At 47.1% G+C, this 20,886-nt stretch overlaps 1 protein-coding gene across 50 annotated transcripts in view; it reads right to left on the bottom strand.

Annotated features, from left to right (window-relative positions):
• LOC118280712 (talin-1) overlaps positions 1 to 20,886 on the bottom strand; it is an 84,338-nt gene that overhangs the window by 24,698 nt on the left and 38,754 nt on the right. For 3 of the 50 annotated variants that reach the window (XM_050699310.1, XM_050699301.1, XM_050699304.1), the window contains exons 32-92: positions 20,484 to 20,598; positions 19,888 to 19,965; positions 19,694 to 19,809; positions 19,496 to 19,588; positions 19,252 to 19,413; positions 18,959 to 19,169; positions 18,770 to 18,882; positions 18,203 to 18,317; positions 17,730 to 17,807; positions 17,436 to 17,545; positions 17,078 to 17,170; positions 16,809 to 16,943; positions 16,472 to 16,682; positions 16,224 to 16,333; positions 16,024 to 16,138; positions 15,862 to 15,939; positions 15,586 to 15,701; positions 15,415 to 15,507; positions 15,177 to 15,338; positions 14,439 to 14,649; positions 14,213 to 14,325; positions 14,014 to 14,128; positions 13,852 to 13,929; positions 13,639 to 13,754; positions 13,465 to 13,557; positions 13,227 to 13,388; positions 12,935 to 13,145; positions 12,666 to 12,778; positions 12,468 to 12,582; positions 12,306 to 12,383; positions 12,093 to 12,208; positions 11,929 to 12,021; positions 11,691 to 11,852; positions 11,400 to 11,610; positions 10,715 to 10,827; positions 10,515 to 10,629; positions 10,353 to 10,430; positions 10,142 to 10,257; positions 9,974 to 10,066; positions 9,736 to 9,897; positions 7,897 to 8,107; positions 7,207 to 7,319; positions 7,007 to 7,121; positions 6,845 to 6,922; positions 6,628 to 6,743; positions 6,460 to 6,552; positions 6,222 to 6,383; positions 5,932 to 6,139; positions 5,741 to 5,850; positions 5,539 to 5,653; positions 5,273 to 5,350; positions 4,825 to 4,940; positions 4,432 to 4,528; positions 3,996 to 4,133; positions 3,781 to 3,899; positions 3,237 to 3,369; positions 2,743 to 2,820; positions 1,973 to 2,091; positions 1,669 to 1,761; positions 1,104 to 1,286; positions 586 to 879 (exon numbers count right to left, since the gene is read on the bottom strand). In XM_050699310.1, the coding sequence (XP_050555267.1) occupies positions 586 to 879; positions 1,104 to 1,286; positions 1,669 to 1,761; positions 1,973 to 2,091; positions 2,743 to 2,820; positions 3,237 to 3,369; positions 3,781 to 3,899; positions 3,996 to 4,133; positions 4,432 to 4,528; positions 4,825 to 4,940; positions 5,273 to 5,350; positions 5,539 to 5,653; positions 5,741 to 5,850; positions 5,932 to 6,139; positions 6,222 to 6,383; positions 6,460 to 6,552; positions 6,628 to 6,743; positions 6,845 to 6,922; positions 7,007 to 7,121; positions 7,207 to 7,319; positions 7,897 to 8,107; positions 9,736 to 9,897; positions 9,974 to 10,066; positions 10,142 to 10,257; positions 10,353 to 10,430; positions 10,515 to 10,629; positions 10,715 to 10,827; positions 11,400 to 11,610; positions 11,691 to 11,852; positions 11,929 to 12,021; positions 12,093 to 12,208; positions 12,306 to 12,383; positions 12,468 to 12,582; positions 12,666 to 12,778; positions 12,935 to 13,145; positions 13,227 to 13,388; positions 13,465 to 13,557; positions 13,639 to 13,754; positions 13,852 to 13,929; positions 14,014 to 14,128; positions 14,213 to 14,325; positions 14,439 to 14,649; positions 15,177 to 15,338; positions 15,415 to 15,507; positions 15,586 to 15,701; positions 15,862 to 15,939; positions 16,024 to 16,138; positions 16,224 to 16,333; positions 16,472 to 16,682; positions 16,809 to 16,943; positions 17,078 to 17,170; positions 17,436 to 17,545; positions 17,730 to 17,807; positions 18,203 to 18,317; positions 18,770 to 18,882; positions 18,959 to 19,169; positions 19,252 to 19,413; positions 19,496 to 19,588; positions 19,694 to 19,809; positions 19,888 to 19,965; positions 20,484 to 20,598 (7,737 nt within the window). Of the gene's footprint in view, positions 1 to 585; positions 880 to 1,103; positions 1,287 to 1,668; positions 1,762 to 1,972; positions 2,092 to 2,742; positions 2,821 to 3,236; positions 3,370 to 3,780; positions 3,900 to 3,995; positions 4,134 to 4,431; positions 4,529 to 4,824; positions 4,941 to 5,272; positions 5,351 to 5,538; positions 5,654 to 5,740; positions 5,851 to 5,931; positions 6,140 to 6,221; positions 6,384 to 6,459; positions 6,553 to 6,627; positions 6,744 to 6,844; positions 6,923 to 7,006; positions 7,122 to 7,206; positions 7,320 to 7,896; positions 8,108 to 8,425; positions 8,519 to 8,596; positions 8,713 to 8,813; positions 8,892 to 8,975; positions 9,091 to 9,175; positions 9,289 to 9,446; positions 9,658 to 9,735; positions 9,898 to 9,973; positions 10,067 to 10,141; positions 10,258 to 10,352; positions 10,431 to 10,514; positions 10,630 to 10,714; positions 10,828 to 11,399; positions 11,611 to 11,690; positions 11,853 to 11,928; positions 12,022 to 12,092; positions 12,209 to 12,305; positions 12,384 to 12,467; positions 12,583 to 12,665; positions 12,779 to 12,934; positions 13,146 to 13,226; positions 13,389 to 13,464; positions 13,558 to 13,638; positions 13,755 to 13,851; positions 13,930 to 14,013; positions 14,129 to 14,212; positions 14,326 to 14,438; positions 14,650 to 15,176; positions 15,339 to 15,414; positions 15,508 to 15,585; positions 15,702 to 15,861; positions 15,940 to 16,023; positions 16,139 to 16,223; positions 16,334 to 16,471; positions 16,683 to 16,808; positions 16,944 to 17,077; positions 17,171 to 17,435; positions 17,546 to 17,729; positions 17,808 to 18,202; positions 18,318 to 18,769; positions 18,883 to 18,958; positions 19,170 to 19,251; positions 19,414 to 19,495; positions 19,589 to 19,693; positions 19,810 to 19,887; positions 19,966 to 20,483; positions 20,599 to 20,886 lie in introns of all 50 variants that reach the window. The other 47 variants (XM_050699311.1, XM_050699303.1, XM_050699306.1 and 44 more) reach the window with 47 other exon arrangements.

The raw sequence follows: 20,886 nt of genomic DNA on the forward strand, positions 1-20,886 counted from the left end.
ACCTTCCTCTTCAATCACTCTATCTATTAAAAAACACCGCGACAAAATCCGTTGCGTAGAAGATTTAAGTATACAAAGCGACATGGGGACAGAGAAAGCGAGCGAGCTTTGTTTTATACTATGTAGTGATATTATGATTGTTAAATCAATTATTTTAATGCAATTGGTTAACACAAATTATATTATGTTATTTACGTCTAAATTCTTACCGCATACCATCAAAATCTAGGCAGTTCCAGCACTGGAGTATCCTAGACTGTCAGGGTCACGTCTTGAGCCAGTAAAATTAATAAGCACCTTGAAATATTAGTTAGAACAAGTTTGCATTAAAAAAATATATAAGTTGTGTCATAAACTATATTAAACCTTTATATTAGTCACAGGTATGAATTAATTAATCAATTAGCAGAGTCAGTTAAGCTGTAAGCTGTTTAACCGTAACTGTACGAGGTAACTCGACTAGTTTCAAGACATGCAAGGGACCCATAGTACGTCGTCGAACAGTTACGGGAGTAATCCGTACAAATTAATATATTTCGCAATTAGTTACAATACAAAAACTGACCATACTGTTATCATACTGACCTTAGCATTCTCAATGATCTTCTCAGTCAAATTCCTCAAGGGGAAGTCCAGGTCCACTACAGGGTCTACCTCCCTCCTCTTGCCAAATTTACCAGCTCTTACATCTTTCCTCAACTTTTCTACCAGCTTCTCAAGATGACCAGCTTCTCCCAACAGTTTCTGGACGTTAGGATGCTGGGTCGAGGCAAGAGGAGCCAGGGTGTTGCTGAACGTGGTGAGGGATGATGATAGGTTGTCTGCTGAGGATACCAGGGCATCCTGGCAGGTCTCGTGGTGTATTGTGGGCGCAATGAGCTGTGAAAATAAGGATTTTTGTAAATTTATCACTTACCATCAGGCGAGATAGAGGCCAAACGTCGGGCGGTTTAAAATAAAAAAAAAAAACTAGTAGAACACCTATAAATTCTCTAAAATATCGTGTTAAATTTGGTTTTTGATCATCAACAAATTACTAATACCTATTAAATAATACTTTTTCTTAGTTAACCAAGATTCTGATATAATTAATGCTTTTCTACCTTAGCGGTGTAGACGAGTTTCCCGGCAGAGTCGACGCAGCTAGTGCCGGCAGCACAAATGTCCCGGACCTGCGAGTCCGCAGTCCCGGGATTGTTCGTCTCACTAGTGCTACTGGCCAAGCTCGTGGCTTCCAGAGCCAGCCTGGATGCAGCATCGCCTATAGCTTTAGCTCGTGATATAGCCTGGAATCACAATGGGTGTTAGGCGGATGGACAATGGATGATGGATGATGAATGGTGGATGATGGGTTATGGATGGTGGATGATGGATGATGGATGATGTGTAATGGATGATGGATGATGGATGATGGATGATGAATGATGGATGATGGATGATGGATGATTTATTTATTTATTTATTTAATTCAAAAGTTACAACGGTAGATAACCAATTAAAGCAACTTACATGATGATGGATGATGCATGATGCATGATGGATGATGGATGATGGATGATGAATGATGAATGATGGATGACGGATGACGAATGACAAATGACGGATGATGGATTATTGTATATGTCGGATTATGGTTGATGAATGATGGATGATGGATGTATTACATACCTCCTTCTCCAGGGCAGGATCCACATTACAGCTGACCACACGTAATAATTTGACGGACTGGTCTCCGAAAACTATCGCCGCGTCGTTCAGTTTCTGTCACAAACAATATATTATGTTATGTTATGAGTCCCATCAAGTCCCATGTAATAGGACGCAAGTCTCTTTTTAGTATACTAGTTATAAAACCAGTCTTCGTGCTACCTTTTTTAACCAAAAAATATCCAATACTATATATTGTGGTCGAACCGAAAATCAATACCAAGATTAACAAGGCAGTTAGAGGTACCGTTTCAAAAAGACTTACTTCTTTATCAGACTTGGCGGTGTCACATAAGATTTTGGTTGATTGGCAGAGTCCGATCATGTCTTCCAAGAACTTCTTGCGAGCATCATCAGGCATAGAAGAGCAGATTGCGCTACCATCTGTAATATTTAAAGAGTATTTTAACTTTTTAAGGATACAAAAGACAAATTATAGGATAAGAAAATTAACTGCACGATTGGTGTGGTGGCTGGGCAACTGGCTCCCATGCAACATGTACCGGGTTCGATTCCCGCGAGGAGCAACTCTTTGTATGTTTGTAAACGCACCCACGTCACAGGAGAAAATCCTAGTGTGGAGCAATGTCATTAAAAAGCTGTAATATCCAGTGTTAAAGCCGGGTTAGAGATCGCTGTTTAAAAAGGTTAATTTGACAGCACAGCTACCTAAGTGGTTGGCAAATCAGTTTTTATCCAATGACCAGCACAATTCCTGCATGGATCCACTTTTTGTGTCATCTGTGGCTGGGTGTTATGTTTAACTGTACGTAGAATTATTGTATGTTTGTAAACGCCTCCATGACACGGAGAAACTGGTTCTAGTCCAATGGCACGATTCGATTCATGTATAGATGGTCGCTCTATCTCATCTCGATTTGTGTGAATCAAAATATGTTTATAATTTTTTTAAAGGTCTGGTTGTGATGTGTAACTTTAGGTGGATTTCTCCTCTCCTCTTTTCCACCTCCTTACTCTCCTCCTATCTCCATGATAAATGATAACATAACTATAATAGGTATTACTAAGACTTACCGTTGACAACGCTTCTGACAGACTCCGTGAGCGACAAAGTAGGCTTCATTGCAGCTTTGTAGTCCAGCTTGTCTGCATCTGTGGCAAAATATATCAACATTATTTTACTGCCTTTAGAGTTTTCTCTTAAGCGATATGTATATCGAAACAAATCATTGTTGTTCTAACATCATTCTTCTATTCTCTCTTCTAGATACACCTACTCATTCATCATCATCAATTCTAGTGAATATTATATTTTATCACTCAAGAACATACTATTTCATTTTGTGGAAGAGACTATTGAAAGCCACTATATTTTTAACAACAGTCATAATATAACTCATTCATGTTTGTTATAATCTATTCTACAAGGTAGACCGACTAATTTCGAACCACGCTTGGGACCCATACTCATGTACAGTATTTGGGACAACTAACGCGATGCTTATTCGAACAGTTATGTGAATGGCTCGAACAGCAAAATTAAACTATAATCTAATCATTCCACTTACAATTAGCAGACACCAGTGCAGCCACTTCGATGCCAGCCTTAGCGAGGGTGTCTTCCATGTGCTGCTCTCTCCTGACTACTTCCAGGGCTGGTAGGGACTGACCAGCAGTTGTCGCGTTCTTTGTTTTATATAGCTGGAAAGTCACAACACAATCAAAACATCACATCTTTCTTACCCTGTAGCCTTAAAAGTATCAAAAAGTCTGGTCGCTCCGTTGCTACTTCAAAGAAAAAATACACTTTTTACATTTAAGTAAAGTGAAAGAATGCTTGCGTTGTGTTTCGTTGTGTCAGTGATGTTACCGGAGGCCCAGTTACACCCCCCCCTTCCAATTCCCAATCTCCCCAATCGCCGGTTCCCTAAATAATCTTAAATTCCTAACCCCCCAAAAAGCCGGCAACACACTTGTAACACCTCTGGTGTTTCAGATGTCCATGGGTGACAGCGATTGCTTACCATCCGGTGATCCGTCTGCTCGTTTACTGGCTTATACCATAAAAGAATATGTTCTTTTAAATAAAAATAAGAAAGCTTCATTACTTACCGTTTGAAGTCCTTCTTCTGCAGATTTCAGCCCCCTTTCAGCATTCTCAATCATATGCGAGAATTCCTTACGTGCAAGCTTCTCTTCCTCAGCAGTCTTGGAAGTTTTGACGAGGCCTCCTATAAATAAAAAAGTTAACCATTTATTTAGCAAGGCTTTCGGACTGAGAGTACGTTTGCATCAATTCTCAGTCGTATACAGTGAGTAATACAGACCAGATTCCTCTGCACGCATGGCATCAAGGAAGCTCTGTGCTTCAGGTGCCTGTCCTGAGCGCACTGCTTTAGCCACAGTATGCTTGGAGTCTCGCGCTGGTACGGCTGGTTTGCGAGGCTGCACTGCTGGTTTTGGACCTGTTTATAACGTGGAATAACATTAATTATAATGTAAAAGAAATCAACTTTTCATACGCAAAAAGAAAAGATTTTCGCTTAGCAAGATCGGTAAATCCTCTTCAACTGCACTCAGTAAAGAAATCCGTCCACCCAATAGTATTATTTACTAGTTTCACTTGAACAGCCCGTGACAATCAACTGCTGAACTAAAATCCTCTACCTTAGAGGGGTTTCCCACAATCTCCACACTTGCCAAGGTTATACTATTGTCAATTGTGATTTTGATGATTGCTATAAGACTCATGTTTAAACTCACCACGGGTAGCATCTCCTGGGCGCTTGCCTTCTGGACTGACTATGTAGAGCAGCTTACTAGAAGCATCCGCCAACTTCGCGGAAGCTTCGTTTAATTTCTGAAAAGAATTAAAAAAAAATATTGAAGTCTAACAATAGACCACAACTTTGCTCGTTTTCTTAACGAATTTTGTTAAATTTCTTTCAAGATTGTCTTCAGATTTATTTTGCTTTTTTTATTTACAAATCCCTAGTTTAATTATCAGGTTTTTTTTTCTAAATAAACCGCTGAGTTCATGTTGAAAAAATTTCATACAGGTACGGTACGTATTGCTTAAAACTGGATAAAATTATTCTCAAGGTTCCTACCTTGAGGATAGGAGAGCTAAACAGTCTATAACAATGACACACTTACAATAGGATGTCCCGCACTATCACAAATGGTGCGACTGGCTTCACACAGCTCTCTAAGCTCCTCCATCATGGCCGCCTGTTCCGCTGGCTCCTTCGTGCCACATATCTTGTGGGAGTCTGTGAGTATCAATAGTAAACGATATGACAGCAGATACAGTTGACTAACCGTTGTGACTTGAAAGAGTATACTTTGAATAGTTCAAGGTCAAAGTAAAAAGTCAGATCATTTATTCCAATGAAACTGTAAAAAGGTACTTTTGAACCGTCAACAAATAAAGAAATAAATAATAATCTGTCTGTCAGTACTTCAGTGAAGTTAGGCCTTACCAAGTTCACTTGAATAAGCTTAGTTTTTGAAGCTATCTGCACACACTATCCCATTCACGCAGTGGGCCAAACAAGATTGTAAAAACGCCAAATTGACCATATTTTATATACTGAATACATACCTTGAACGATTTCTGGCATTAGCTCGATTACTGTGGTGACTGCCCGTTCTGCTGCCGGGTAATCTGGGTTCTTGCCATCTGAAGTAAAACAACAAGGAATAATTCAAAAAACTGCTTAAACCCAACTCCTCATTTCTACATTTTACTCAACAGGCTAAAGTCGTAAAACAAAGTTAAAAATCCAACAAATCCTTTTCCAAAAGAGAAAGAAAGAAATAAAACTGGCTTTATTGACACTTAGCAAGAAAGTGATGTGGTATACGGACCTTGGGTAGCGGCAGCCAGGGCAGCCAGAGCTGCGTTGAGCTGCGCCAGACGCCGGGACAGTTGTTGCTGCAAAACTGCAGTATCTGCCTGCTGCAGTGGTTTGACTATGACCGGCTAACAGACAGAAAAAAATATAATTTAAAAAAGTTTAAAAAAGACAGTGGCATCACTGAGTCATAAAATATTGTAAAAAGTCCTTACTTTCTTCATCTGTTGCTCTGCTGTGTCCAGCCTACTCTTGGCTCCAGACATGGAGTTCACGAACTTCAAACGTTGCTGCTCTTGCTGAGGAGACAGCACCACGTCAGCACCTAGTCAATATTGATATTTAGTAAGATGAGTTAGAAATAATACGAGTATGTATGAGTATTGAAAGTTATAAAATGTCTTACCAGAAGCGGAGTGGCATACTTGCACCAATTTATCAAGACTTTCATCAAGCTGGCGATGTGAGGAGCCAAGTTGTCGGCGGGTGTCCGGTAGCTGAGCTGTGTGCGGCTCGCACGTGGCTATGAGCCCGTCGGCGCAGCGTCGCAGCTTCTGCGCGGATGAGATCACCTGCTTCTGGCACTGAGGGTCGCTGATTGTTGGAGCAGTCGTCTGATGGAAGATAAAAGCATTAATTTAAGAATAACGTTCTACCAAATCCTCAAACAAGGTATTGTTTGTAGAATGGTCTTACTTGTGCGACAGTGAGCAATGCCTGCGCGGCATCTGCAGCGCTGGCCCCGCAGCGGTCCAGCTCCGCGGCTGCGCCTGCATCTGCCACGCGCTCCGTCAGCTGCTGCACCTGGCTCAGCAGCTCCGATGCCTTGCCACACGAGGTGGCGGCCAGGGCCAGTACCTGCAACGGAGACACCCGCATTGTTCTAGGATCCCAATGCTGCAGCACTAACGCTCTAACAGAACGAGCTCCTCACCTGTTTCTCGTGAGCATCCTGTGTCTTGGGGCTCACGACGTACACCAACTTGCCTGACGCCGCGGAGAACTTGGCGGCAGCATCACTGACACCCTGCAAGAATAAGTCATTCATCATCCTCGTCCTGACATTTGCACAACAGAAGTATCCACCCAGAGCTGCACCAACCTGAGCCTGTCCAGCATTGTCACACAGCTCCTGCGTGGCCTCACACAGCGCGCGCAGCTCCTGCAACATGGCCGCCTGCTCCGCGTCTGACTTCGTGCCGCATAGCGTGCGGGACTCTGTGGACAAAACGACACATGATCTAGCTGACAGAAGCAGGCCGGTCGAGTGACCAGTAGCACAACAATACCAAGAAGAATAAATTGGTACGACAACTGACCTTGTACCACTTGTGGCATGAGTTGGGCAATTTGCTGAATGGCTTGGTCTGCCGCCGCGTAGTCAGGGTGCTCGCGGTCTGGGGACAGGCAACACGTTAGTTACGACTTGAACAATGGAAGAGTTACGGAGTATCAGCGTCCATCCGGCAGTATCCACAGACCTGCGGTGGCAGCAGTGAGCGCGGCCACGGCGGCGTTGAGCTGCGCCACGCGCGCCCCGAGCCTGCGCTGTAGTGCCGCGCCGTCATCTTCCTTCATCAGCTGGCACACCAACGGCTGGCGACACACAACCTTACATTGTACCACCACGTCACTAAGGAGTAAGGTTTACAGAAACACAATGCCTGCGGCATGAACTGACCTCTTTCAGCATTTTGTCAACTGCATTCAGACGACCCTTCGCACCAGACGCACTGTTGATGAACTTGAGACGTTGCTGTTCTTGTTGCTCTGAACTGACGCCGCCTAGAGCACCTGAGGTTTACGATATTTTTTTCAGGAACAAACGACCAATGTCACTGAAGTAAGTAAGTTGTTAGATATAAATATTATATAGTCCTCCTCACCAATTTAGGTAACGGCGACCTAAGATAAGCTATTTCCTGTCGTGGGCCCTGATGTGACTGGCCAGACCGAACTTAGTTTTAAAAATCCGATCACAATTAGAGCAGTAAAGCTGGCCGGCAGAGTTATATGTATAAATATAGGAGGGCTTGGGTCGGTCTTTACGTAATTGACGCTTTACGTCTAACGTATCTAGCCGCTGCTTGTCAGCTCGGGTGGTGTGGGCATATCCTTCGCATGAAAGAAAACCGTTTGCCCAAAAGGTCTTTTACTCTGAGATGTTGGAGGGCAAACATAAGCATGGCGGTCAACATCTCCATTATAAGGATGTACTCAAGAGGCATCTCAACGCATGCGGCATTAATACGAAAGAATGGGAGTGGATTGCTAATCACAGATAGTCTTGGCGCATTACTGTCAGTGAAAATATTAAGTTGCTATAATATAGCAAGAAGATGAAAAGTTGATACAATCGGATATTACTCACCACGTGGTACTGATCGACAAGTCTGTATCAGTTTGTCGAGACTGTCAGCAAGCTGTCGGTGCGAGGCGCCGAGCTGGCGGCGTGCGTCCGGGAGCTGAGCTGTGTGAGGCTCGCACGACGCCGTCAGCTCGTCCGCGCAGCCACGCAGCTTCTGCGCCGCTGAGATCAGCTGTTTCTGGCACTGAGGGTCGTTGATAGTCGGAGCTGTTGTCTGTTGGAAATTACAGTTTTTTATTACAGAATTCGTGGGAACCAATTTTGAAAAATGTCATCTCCGCATGATAGCCTTACTTGTGCAACAGTGAGCAGTGCCTGTGCGGCATCTGCAGCGCTGGCCCCGCAGCGGTCCAGCTCCGCGGCTGCGCCTGCATCTGCCACGCGCTCCGTCAGCTGCTGCACCTGGCTCAGCAGCTCCGATGCCTTGCCACACGAGGTAGCGGCCAGGGCCAGTACCTGCAACGGAGACACCCGCATTGTTCCAGGATCCGAATACTGCAGCACTAACGCTCTAACAGAACGAGCTTCTCACCTGTTTCTCGTGAGCATCCTGTGTCTTGGGGCTGACGACGTACACCAACTTGCCTGACGCCGCGGAGAACTTGGCTGCAGCGTCACTGACACCCTGCAAAAATAAGAAATCATTCATCACCCTCGTCCTGACATTTGCACAGTAGAAGTATCCACCCAGAGCTGCACCAACCTGAGCCTGTCCAGCATTGTCACACAGCTCCTGCGTGGCCTCACACAGCGCGCGCAGCTCCTGCAACATGGCCGCCTGCTCCGCGTCTGACTTCGTGCCGCATAGCGTGCGGGACTCTGTGGACAAAACGACACATGATCTAGCTGACAGAAGCAGGCCGGTCGAGTGACCAGTAGCACAACAATACCAAGAAGAATAAATTGGTACGACAACTGACCTTGTACCACTTGTGGCATGAGTTGGGCAATTTGCTGAATGGCTTGGTCTGCCGCCGCGTAGTCAGGGTGCTCGCGGTCTGGGGACAGGCAACACGTTAGTTACGACTTGAACAATGGAAGAGTTACGGAGTATCAGCGTCCATCCGGCAGTATCCACAGACCTGCGGTGGCAGCAGTGAGCGCGGCCACGGCGGCGTTGAGCTGCGCCACGCGCGCCCCGAGCCTGCGCTGTAGTGCCGCGCCGTCATCTTCCTTCATCAGCTGGCACACCAACGGCTGGCGACACACAACCTTACATTGTACCACCACGTCACTAAGGAGTAAGGTTTACAGAAACACAATGCCTGCGGCATGAACTGACCTCTTTCAGCATTTTGTCAACTGCATTCAGACGACCCTTCGCACCAGACGCGCTGTTTATGAACTTGAGCCGTTGCTGTTCTTGTTGCTCTGAACTGACACCGCCTATGGTACCTGAGGTTTACGATATTTTTTCAGGAACAATAAGACCAACGTAACTGACTAAGCGGTTGGAAAATGCATTAAAACAATTAATTATATGATAATATTACTATAAGCACCTTCCCAACTTATAACTGCTGAGAGCCTAGAGGCAATGGAATATTTCTTACCACGAGGTACAGATCGACAAGTCTGTATCAGTTTGTCGAGACTGTCAGCAAGCTGTCGGTGCGAGGCGCCGAGCTGGCGGCGTGCGTCCGGGAGCTGAGCTGTGTGAGGCTCGCACGACGCCGTCAGCTCGTCCGCGCAGCCACGCAGCTTCTGCGCCGCTGAGATCAGCTGTTTCTGGCACTGAGGGTCTTCGATAGTCGGTGCCGTTGTCTGTTGGAAATTAGTGTTTAATTACAGAATAGCGTTCCACCAAATTTTAAAGATGTCTTCTCCGCATGATAGCCTTACTTGTGCGACAGTGAGCAGTGCCTGCGCGGCATCTGCAGCGCTGGCCCCGCAGCGGTCCAGCTCCGCGGCTGCGCCTGCATCTGCCACGCGCTCCGTCAGCTGCTGCACCTGGCTCAGCAGCTCCGATGCCTTGCCACACGAGGTGGCGGCCAGGGCCAGTACCTGCAACGGAGACACCCTCATTGTTCCAGGATCCCAATGCTGCAGCACTAACGCTCTAACAGAACGAGCTCCTCACCTGTTTCTCGTGAGCATCCTGTGTCTTGGGGCTGACGACGTACACCAACTTGCCTGACGCCGCGGAGAACTTGGCGGCAGCATCACTGACACCCTGCAAAAATAAGTCATTCATCACCCTCGTCCTGACATTTGCACAACAGAAGGCTCCACCCAGAGCTGCACCAACCTGAGCCTGTCCAGCATTGTCACACAGCTCCTGCGTGGCCTCACACAGCGCGCGCAGCTCCTGCAACATGGCCGCCTGCTCCGCGTCTGACTTCGTGCCGCATAGCGTGCGGGACTCTGGACAAAACGACATATGAAGAAACTGACAGAAGTAGACTGGCTGAGTGGTTGTCACTGTGTATCGAGAGGAATGAATCGATTTGACGACTGACCTTGTACCACTTGCGGCATGAGTTGAGCAATTTGCTGAATGGCCTGGTCTGCCGCCGCGTAGTCAGGGTGCTTGCGGTCTGGGGACAGGCAACACGTTAGTTACGACTTGAACAATGGAAGAGTTACGGAGTATCAGCGTCCATCCGGCAGTATCCACAGACCTGCGGTGGCAGCAGTGAGCGCGGCCACGGCGGCGTTGAGCTGCGCCACGCGCGCCCCGAGCCTGCGCTGTAGTGCCGCGCCGTCATCTTCCTTCATCAGCTGGCACACCAACGGCTGGCGACACACAACCTTACATTGTACCACCACGTCACTAAGGAGTAAGGTTTACAGAAACATAATGCCTGCGGCATGAACTGACCTCTTTCAGCATTTTGTCAACTGCATTCAGGCGACCCTTCGCACCAGACGCACTGTTGATGAACTTGAGACGTTGTTGTTCTTGTTGCTCTGAACTGACGCCGCCTATGGTATCTGAGATACATGATACTTTTTTTCAGGAACAAAACGACCAATGTGACTGAAGTAAGTTGTTAGATATAAATATTATATAGTCCTCCTTACTGATTTCGGTAACGGCGACCTAAGATAAGCTATTTCCTGTCGTGGGCTCTGGTGTGACTGGCCAGACCGAACTTAGTTTTAAAAATCCGATCACAATTAAAGCAGTAAAGCTGGCCGGTAGAGTTGTATGTATAAATATAGGAGGGCTTGGGTTGGTCTTTACGTAATTTACGCTTTACGTCTAACTTATCTAGCCGCTGCTTGTGAGCTCGGGTGGTGTGGGCATATCCTTCGCATGAAAGAAAACCGTTTGCCCAAAAGGTCTTTTACTCTGAGATGTTGGAGGGCAAACATAAGCATGGCGGTCAACATCTCCATTATAAGGAAGAACTCAAGAGGCATCTCAACGCATGCGGCATTAATACGAAAGAATGGGAGTGGATTGCTAATCACAGATAGTCTTGGCGCATTGCTGTCAGTGAAAATGTTAAGTTATAATATAGCAAGAAGACGAAAAGTTGAGACAATCGGATATTACTTACCATGTGGCACTGATCGACAAGTTTGCATTAATTTGTCAAGACTGTCAGCAAGCTGTCGGTGCGAGGCGCCGAGCTGGCGACGTGCGTCCGGGAGCTGAGCTGTGTGAGGCTCGCACGACGCCGTCAGCTCGTCCGCGCAGCCACGCAGCTTCTGAGCCGCTGAGATCAGCTGTTTCTGGCACTGAGGGTCGTTGATAGTCGGTGCTGTCGTCTGTTGGAAATTACAGAGTTTAATTACAGAATAGCGTTCCACCAAATTTTAAAGATGTCTTCCCCGCATGATAGTCTTACTTGTGCGACAGTGAGCAGTGCCTGCGCGGCATCTGCAGCGCTGGCCCCGCAGCGGTCCAGCTCCGCGGCTGCGCCTGCATCTGCCACGCGCTCCGTCAGCTGCTGCACCTGGCTCAGCAGCTCCGATGCCTTGCCACACGAGGTGGCGGCCAGGGCCAGTACCTGCAACGGAGACACCCTCATTGTTCCAGGATCCCAATGCTGCAGCACTAACGCTCTAACAGAACGAGCTCCTCACCTGTTTCTCGTGAGCATCCTGTGTCTTGGGGCTGACGACGTACACCAACTTGCCCGATGCCGCGGAGAACTTGACGGCAGCGTCACTGACACCCTGCAAAAATAAGAAGTCATTCATCACCCTCGTCCTGACATTTGCATTTCATTTTCCAGAGCTGCACCAACCTGTGCCTGTCCAGCATTGTCACACAGCTCCTGCGTGGCCTCACACAGCGCGCGCAGCTCCTGCAACATGGCCGCCTGCTCCGCGTCTGACTTCGTGCCGCATAGCGTGCGGGACTCTGTGGACAAAACGACACATGAAGAAACTGACAGAAGTAGACTGGCTGAGTGGTTGTCACAGTGTATCGAGAGGAATGAATCGATTTGACGACTGACCTTGTACCACTTGCGGCATGAGTTGAGCAATTTGCTGAATGGCCTGGTCTGCCGCCGCGTAGTCAGGGTGCTCGCGGTCTGGGGACAGGCAACACGTTAGTTACGACTTGAACAATGGAAGAGTTACGGAGTATCAGCGTCCATCCGGCAGTATCCACAGACCTGCGGTGGCAGCAGTGAGCGCGGCCACGGCGGCGTTGAGCTGCGCCACGCGCGCCCCGAGCCTGCGCTGTAGTGCCGCGCCGTCATCTTCCTTCATCAGCTGGCACACCAACGGCTGGCGACACACAACCTTACATTGTACCACCACAAACTCCTGAGTAAGGTTTCAGAAACACAATGCCTGCGGCATGAACTGACCTCTTTCAGCATTTTGTCAACGGCATTCAGACGACCCTTCGCACCAGATGCGCTGTTGATGAACTTGAGACGTTGTTGTTCTTGTTGCTCTGAACTGACACCGCCGAGGGTACCTGAGGTATATGATATTTTTTTCAGAACAAAACGACCAATATCACTGACAAAGCGGTTGGAAGATGGATTAAAACAATTTATTATATGAAAATAGTAGTATAGGCCTTCCCAACTTTTAACTGCTGAGAGCCAAGAGGCAATGGAATATTTCTTACCACGAGGTACTGATCGACAAGTCTGTATCAGTTTGTCAAGACTGTCAGCAAGCTGCCGGTGCGAGGTGCCGAGCTGGCGGCGTGCGTCCGGGAGCTGAGCTGTGTGAGGCTCGCACGACGCCGTCAGCTCGTCCGCGCAGCCACGCAGCTTCTGCGCCGCTGAGATCAGCTGTTTCTGGCACTGAGGGTCTTCGATAGTCGGAGCTGTCGTCTGTTGGAAATTACAGTGTTTAATTACGGAATAGCGTTTCACCACATTTTGAAAAATAACTTTTCCGCATGATAGTCTTACTTGTGCGACAGTGAGCAGTGCCTGCGCGGCATCTGCAGCGCTGGCCCCGCAGCGGTCCAGCTCCGCGGCTGCGCCTGCATCTGCCACGCGCTCCGTCAGCTGCTGCACCTGGCTCAGCAGCTCCGATGCCTTGCCACACGAGGTGGCGGCCAGGGCCAGTACCTGCAACGGAGACACCCTCATTGTTCCAGGATCCCAATGCTGCAGCACTAACGCTCTAACAGAACGAGCTCCTCACCTGTTTCTCGTGAGCATCCTGTGTCTTGGGGCTGACGACGTACACCAACTTGCCTGACGCCGCGGAGAACTTGGCGGCAGCGTCACTGACACCCTGCAAAAATAAGAAGGACTCATTCATCACCCTCGTCCTGACATTTGCACAGTAGAAGTATCCACCCAGAGCTGCACCAACCTGAGCCTGTCCAGCATTGTCACACAGCTCCTGCGTGGCCTCACACAGCGCGCGCAGCTCCTGCAACATGGCCGCCTGCTCCGCGTCTGACTTCGTGCCGCATAGCGTGCGGGACTCTGTAGACAAAACGACATATGAAGAAACTGACAGAAGAAGACTGGCTGAGTGGTTGTCACTGTGTATCGAGTGGAATGAATCGATTTGACGACTGACCTTGTACCACTTGCGGCATGAGTTGAGCAATTTGCTGAATGGCCTGGTCTGCCGCCGCGTAGTCAGGGTGCTCGCGGTCTGGGGACAGGCAACACGTTAGTTACGACTTGAACAATGGAAGAGTTACGGAGTATCAGCGTCCATCCGGCAGTATCCACAGACCTGCGGTGGCAGCAGTGAGCGCGGCCACGGCGGCGTTGAGCTGCGCCACGCGCGCCCCGAGCCTGCGCTGTAGTGCCGCGCCGTCATCTTCCTTCATCAGCTGGCACACCAACGGCTGGCGACACACAACCTTACATTGTACCATCACGTCACTCCTCAGTAAGGTTTCAGAAACATAATGCCTGCGGCATGAACTGACCTCTTTCAGCATTTTGTCAACTGCATTCAGACGACCCTTCGCACCAGATGCACTGTTGATGAACTTGAGACGTTGCTGTTCTTGCTGCTCTGAACTGACGCCGCCTAGGGTACCTGAGATACATGATACTTTTTTTCAGGAACAATTCGACCAATGTCACTGAAGTATGTAAGTTGCTATAATATAGCAAGAAGATGAAAAGTTGATACAATCGGATATTACTCACCACGTGGTACTGATCGACAAGTCTGTATCAGTTTGTCGAGACTGTCAGCAAGCTGTCGGTGCGAGGCGCCGAGCTGGCGGCGTGCGTCCGGGAGCTGAGCTGTGTGAGGCTCGCACGACGCCGTCAACTCGTCCGCGCAGCCACGCAGCTTCTGAGCCGCTGAGATCAGCTGTTTCTGGCACTGAGGGTCGTTGATAGTCGGTGCTGTCGTCTGTTGGAAATTATAGAGTTTAAAAAACAGAATAGCGTTCTTTTTTTTTAATGGGACAAACCCGCCACTACCTCCCATACCGCTGCAACTCGTGTAAGCCAGGGTCTATAGTAGATACAACCATGAAAACACCGGAACACTGAAGTCCGGCGCGTCTCAGGGAAATGAATGACTGTTTTGGATCCCGCAACGAAACAAATCAGAATATGTTATTAGAGGAGAAGAAAAAGTAAACGATAGTTTCCACTTCCCTCGGTGAATTTAATGCAGGAGATAGAATGACTTAAGCCTAAAGACACAAAAGAGATTGCACAACTGGCAGAAATTCAGTCGCCAAGCACCACGGAAATTTGCTTGAGATTCCACAAGATCCGTGTAATAAACTGCACCTGATGAATACAGTGATCTACCTCCAACCTCCAACCACGTCCTTTCCAGTCGCTCATGCACGGATGACAAGAACAAGACAACACACAAAAATAGTGTTCTACCAAATTTTGAAAAATGTTTTTAGTTAATAGTCTTACTTGTGCGACAGTGAGCAGTGCCTGCGCGGCATCTGCAGCGCTGGCCCCGCAGCGGTCCAGCTCCGCGGCTGCGCCTGCATCTGCCACGCGCTCCGTCAGCTGCTGCACCTGGCTCAGCAGCTCCGACGCCTTGCCACACGACGTGGCGGCCAGGGCCAGTACCTGCAACGGAGACACCCTCATTGTTCCAGGATCCCAATGCTGCAGCACTAACGCTCTAACAGAACGAGCTTCTCACCTGTTTCTCGTGAGCATCCTGTGTCTTGGGGCTGACGACGTACACCAACTTGCCTGACGCCGCGGAGAACTTGGCGGCAGCGTCACTGACACCCTGCAAAAAGGAGAAGTCATTCATCACCCTCGTCCTGACATTTGCACAACAGAAGTATCCACCCAGAGCTGCACCAACCTGAGCCTGTCCAGCATTGTCACACAGCTCCTGCGTGGCCTCACACAGCGCGCGCAGCTCCTGCAACATGGCCGCCTGCTCCGCGTCTGACTTCGTGCCGCATAGCGTGCGGGACTCTGTAGACAAAACGAAGACTTGATCGAGTTGACAGAAGTAGACCGATTGCGTGACCAGTGGCAGTGTGGACAAAACGACATATGAAGAAACTGACAGAAGTAGACTGGCTGAGTGGTTGTCACAGTTTATTGAGAGGAATGAATCGATTTGACGACTGACCTTGTACCACTTGCGGCATGAGTTGGGCAATTTGCTGAATGGCCTGGTCTGCCGCCGCGTAGTCAGGGTGCTCGCGGTCTGGGGACAGGCAACACGTTAGTTACGACTTGAACAATGGAAGAGTTACGGAGTATCAGCGTCCATCCGGCAGTATCCACAGACCTGCGGTGGCAGCAGTGAGCGCGGCCACGGCGGCGTTGAGCTGCGCCACGCGCGCCCCGAGCCTGCGCTGTAGTGCCGCGCCGTCATCTTCCTTCATCAGCTGGCACACCAACGGCTGGCGACACACAACCTTACATTGTACCACCACGTCACTAAGGAGTAAGGTTTACAGAAACATAATGCCTGCGGCATGAACTGACCTCTTTCAGCATTTTGTCAACTGCATTCAGACGACCCTTCGCACCAGACGCACTGTTGATGAACTTGAGACGTTGTTGTTCTTGGTGCCCTGAACCGGTGCCAATGGGACCTGCATTTTACATTTTTCGAAGTTAATTATTTCTTCTGACCTTTTCCAACATAATTTTGTTGTTCTCTTTTTGCCAAATGACTTAAAAACTTTATGTTGTATTAATAGAAGAGTCACAAGTTTTATCTTCAAACTCACCGCTAACTTCGGGTTGATAAGCCTGGACGAGTTTGTCAAGGTCATTCGTCAGCTGTCTCTGACAGGACAGCAGTTGTTGCCAGGCTTCTGGTCGCATCATCAGCGGTGGCTCACAGGAAGACGTGAGCTGTTCTGCACAGTGGCGCACGTTGTCTGCAGACGACTTAACTGCTGCTCCACATCTTGGGTCTGATGGGCTGGGACTTGTGGCCTGGGTGGAAATGACGAAAGAAGATATTTTTTAAGTTTTCAGTTTTCCGTCGTCAGTTTTCCGTAAACAGGTAATGTCTGAATTCAGAAAATCTATTCAAATGTTACAAAATTATGAAGATCCTACCTGTACCACAGAGTCCAAGCTACCAGCGGCCTCCTGTAGGCGCGAGGCTAGCGGCGCCTGCGCAGGGCAGGCAGTCTGTGCGTTAAGTGCTAGACGTTCCGCCTGCTTGCATGCTGCCTTTCCTAGCTCCACTACCTACACGCAATAGAAATCAGATAAGTAGTAATTGTACCTTAAATATTTTTATAGAAAAAGTAATCATAATTATATAGAATGCTTTGACAAATTGTTACGATAGAGTTATTTAAGATTTTGACTAAAATTCTTACCTGTTTTTCCTTGGTTTTGTCAGAAGTAGGGCTTACAATAAACTTCAGTTTGCTGGCCGCCTTATGGAAATCCTTTGTACTTATTGTAGGATCCTGAAATTAGCAATTACATATTTACATAGTTATAATAAAAAGTAAAGTTTATTTTAAGCCTAAAAGCGTGCCACTCTATTGGCTTAAGAGCTTGCAGCTGGAGTCAATCTCTCAAGCCACCAATCTATCTATCAATCGATCAATCATTCAATCTATGAAGCCATCAATTCATCAATCAATCGATCAGTCATTCAATCTATAAAGACATCAATCCATCAATCGATCAATCATTCAATCTATCAATCCATCAACCCAATCAACTTACAGTTTCGGAGTTTTCACACAGACTGCGGCTGGCGTGGCTTAAAGCCTTCAGTTCTTCCAACATGGCCGCCTGGCCGGCTCCATCCTTCGTGCTTGATAATTGGCGGGAATCTACGATAAATCCCAATAGTTTTAATTTTTATTCATTCAGTAATGAGAAAGTATAATGGTAGACTATAATATGGTACAATTTGCAATAAAACTAAATGTTTTAGTTTATCTGTTAAATCAACAGTATGATGCATCATTCTATTTTAAGATTAAAGTTTAAAAACATGCGAATAATCATCCATACCTTGTACAATGAGCGGCATTAGTTCAGATATTTCCTTCACAGCCTGTTCTGCAGCTATCCAGTCTGGGTTCTTAGGGTCTAAAAACATTACATCAAACTAAACTTAATATTTTCGCGGAACAAAAATTGGTTGAGTTCTCTCCTTCGTTTCTTTCCTTCAAATATTTTAAGTGACGAAGAACACCAACTGGAAATTATCAGTTAATCAAGATACCATTCCAAAAGGCCGACAACACACTTGTAACGCCTCTGGTGTTTCAGGTGTCCATGGGCGGCGGCAATTGCTGACCATCAGTGATCTGTCTGCTCGCTTGCCGGCTTACTCCATAAAAAAAGATATCAAAAACTGTACTGTAGTTTTGTCCGAAAACCAAACTCAAAATATTTTTCTCACATCTTCGGTGTAGCATACAAGCTTATTATATGTATACAGATATGTATTAAGTGAGATCTCTGTAAACTTTCATACTGACCGTCTTTAGCAGCAGCAAGTGCAGCCACTGCAGCGTTAAGCTGCGCCAGACGCTGCGACAGCCTCTGTTCTAAAGCTGCTGCCTGTTCAGGGGTCAGCTGATGCTTTGGCAATGGCTGCAGGAAGAATATGAAAGGAAATAATATAACTAGGACTATCAAATAGTGGTTGACTATATTACATTTCATTAAGTTTGCTATTCCTAGCAGAAACTAGTTAAATTGCAGCCTAGTAGAAACTGACTCTGAATGATTTGTTTGGTCACTCTTATTCAGGAATGGAACGGTAAATCCGATCCAGCCGAAGAAAAATATTAAAGAATTCATATAGGCAATGTCACGCCTTTTATCCCTGAAGGGGTAGGCAGAGGTGCTCATTACGACACGTAATGCCGCTATTCAATGTACACCCACTTTTCACCATTTGTGTTATAAGTCCCAAGTAATAGGGGGTGAGCCTATTGCCATATACTGGACATCATTCCAGACACCGTGCTACCACTGAGAAATTTTTGAAAAGCCGAAAACACTCCAGTACCCCCAGAATTCATATAGGCTTGTGGTGTTACCTGTTTGAGCTGTTGCTCGGAGTCGTAGAGTCGGTTCCTGGCTCCCGTCAAGCTGTTCATGAACTTGAGTCGCTGCTTCTCTCTCTGAGGTTGTGACACGCTGCTCTGAGAAGCTGAACGAAAAGAACAAAACGTTTCAGGATTTGGCTGCAATAATTTTATGAGCCTTTTTTGTTGTATTGATCTCACCTTCTGGTATTTTCTTACAAGCCTGCACCAGTTTGTCAAGACTGTCAGCAAGCTGTCGGTGCGAGGCGCCGAGCTGGCGGCGTGCGTCCGGGAGCTGAGCTGTGTGAGGCTCGCACGACGCCGTCAGCTCGTCCGCGCAGCCACGCAGCTTCTGCGCCGCTGAGATCAGCTGGTCTTTGCAACAAGGACTATCCATGGTCGATGCAGTAGCCTATAAGGAAAATAGGCATTAAGTAAAATCGAAAGCAGTTTTTTATAAACCTTGCCCTATTCAAAGGTCATGATAGTCTTACTTGTGCGACAGTGAGCAGTGCCTGCGCGGCATCTGCAGCGCTGGCCCCGCAGCGGTCCAGCTCCGCGGCTGCGCCTGCATCTGCCACGCGCTCCGTCAGCTGCTGCACCTGGCTCAGCAGCTCCGATGCCTTGCCACAAGCATCCGTTGTCAAACCAAGAATCTGGAGGAAAAATGCATTGTTTACTATCACCGTGTCAAAAATCACAAGTCTTAGAAAAATTGTCAGGTTCTTCAATGCTCACCTCATTCTCCATCTCATTGTCAGCTCGAGGAGTGGCGCAGTACACCAACTTTGTCGATGCGTCTGTGTATTTGGCAATAGCATCTCCCACACCCTGTAACGAAAGCTTACTTGTTTATATCACGAACGCAATCATATATAGAACTAACAACGTCTAAGTAATTTAGAATGAAGAGAGGTAGAAAAGGTGGATTCGAACCTGAGCCTGTCCAGCATTGTCACACAGCTCCTGCGTGGCCTCACACAGCGCGCGCAGCTCCTGCAACATGGCCGCCTGCTCCGCGTCTGACTTCGTGCCGCATAGCATTTGAGAATCTGTTTGATACCAGTTCAAAATTATAGACATTTTTATTTAAAGTAATATCTTTTTCCTTACAATAACATGTAACCAACCTTGTATCAGATGTGGCATTATTTGTGAAATGGAGTTCACTGCTTTTTCGGCAGCCTCGTAGTCTGGGTGCTCGCGATCTACGGAAAAATCGGAACCGTAAAAATAGATATACCTAAAACCAGTAGCTTATAAATTGTAGCCTTAGTCTGCTATTACAATTGTGTCACAATGGTCGATCACTGAGCAGTGCGAGAGGGATGGAGCTATACAACCTACATAGCTCCGTCCCTCTTGCACTGCTCAGTGATCTTGGTCACTGGTCATTGTGACACAATTCTAATAGCAGTCTAAGGCCCCAGTAGTGTAACAAAATGTGAACAAGACGAAATAAAGCTACGATTAGCAATTAAGAAAAGTTAGGAGCAACTAAAATGAAAGAAGAAGAAAGTTATAACTATTCTGTACAGTCGCGTGAACAAAAATTTTAGAAAGTTAAAGAAGAATAAATATTAGTTAAACCTGACTTTATCGTGCAAACACTCTATCCGAATGGAACAAGACTATTGACCACTTACGGACTCCCACCTTTATAAACCCTAGCCGCCTTTAAACTTCTAAAGTATCTCCTTAAAGAAATTACCATTGTCAACTTTACCTGATGTGGCGGCTGCGAGTGCTGCAACAGCTGCATTAAGCTGAGCTAGGCGGTCGTTGAGTTTCTGTCCTAGCGCTGCGGCATGACCTTCCTCCATCATGTGACAGCTCATGGGCTGAAAGACATTTTCAACATTCATACAAAAAAATGTTATTAGAAACAATACGTCATTTTTTGGTCTATCTCTCGTGATTCATCCACCACTGCCGAGATTATGATAAAACACTTTGACAATCATTTTAATGTAGGATACGTGATGTTAACTTTTAAAATTCGGTAAATTTTCTTTAAAAAACGTTGCTCTACACTAGGTATTTCTCCTCATCCACATGAACCAGACACGAAACAACAATTTGTGGATCACATAAAGAGTTTTTTCATGCGGGAATCAAACACACCGGTT

This window comes from Spodoptera frugiperda, chromosome 16 (genome assembly GCF_023101765.2).
Source record: "Spodoptera frugiperda isolate SF20-4 chromosome 16, AGI-APGP_CSIRO_Sfru_2.0, whole genome shotgun sequence".
In the NCBI taxonomy this organism is placed as follows: Eukaryota; Metazoa; Arthropoda; class Insecta; order Lepidoptera; family Noctuidae; genus Spodoptera; species Spodoptera frugiperda.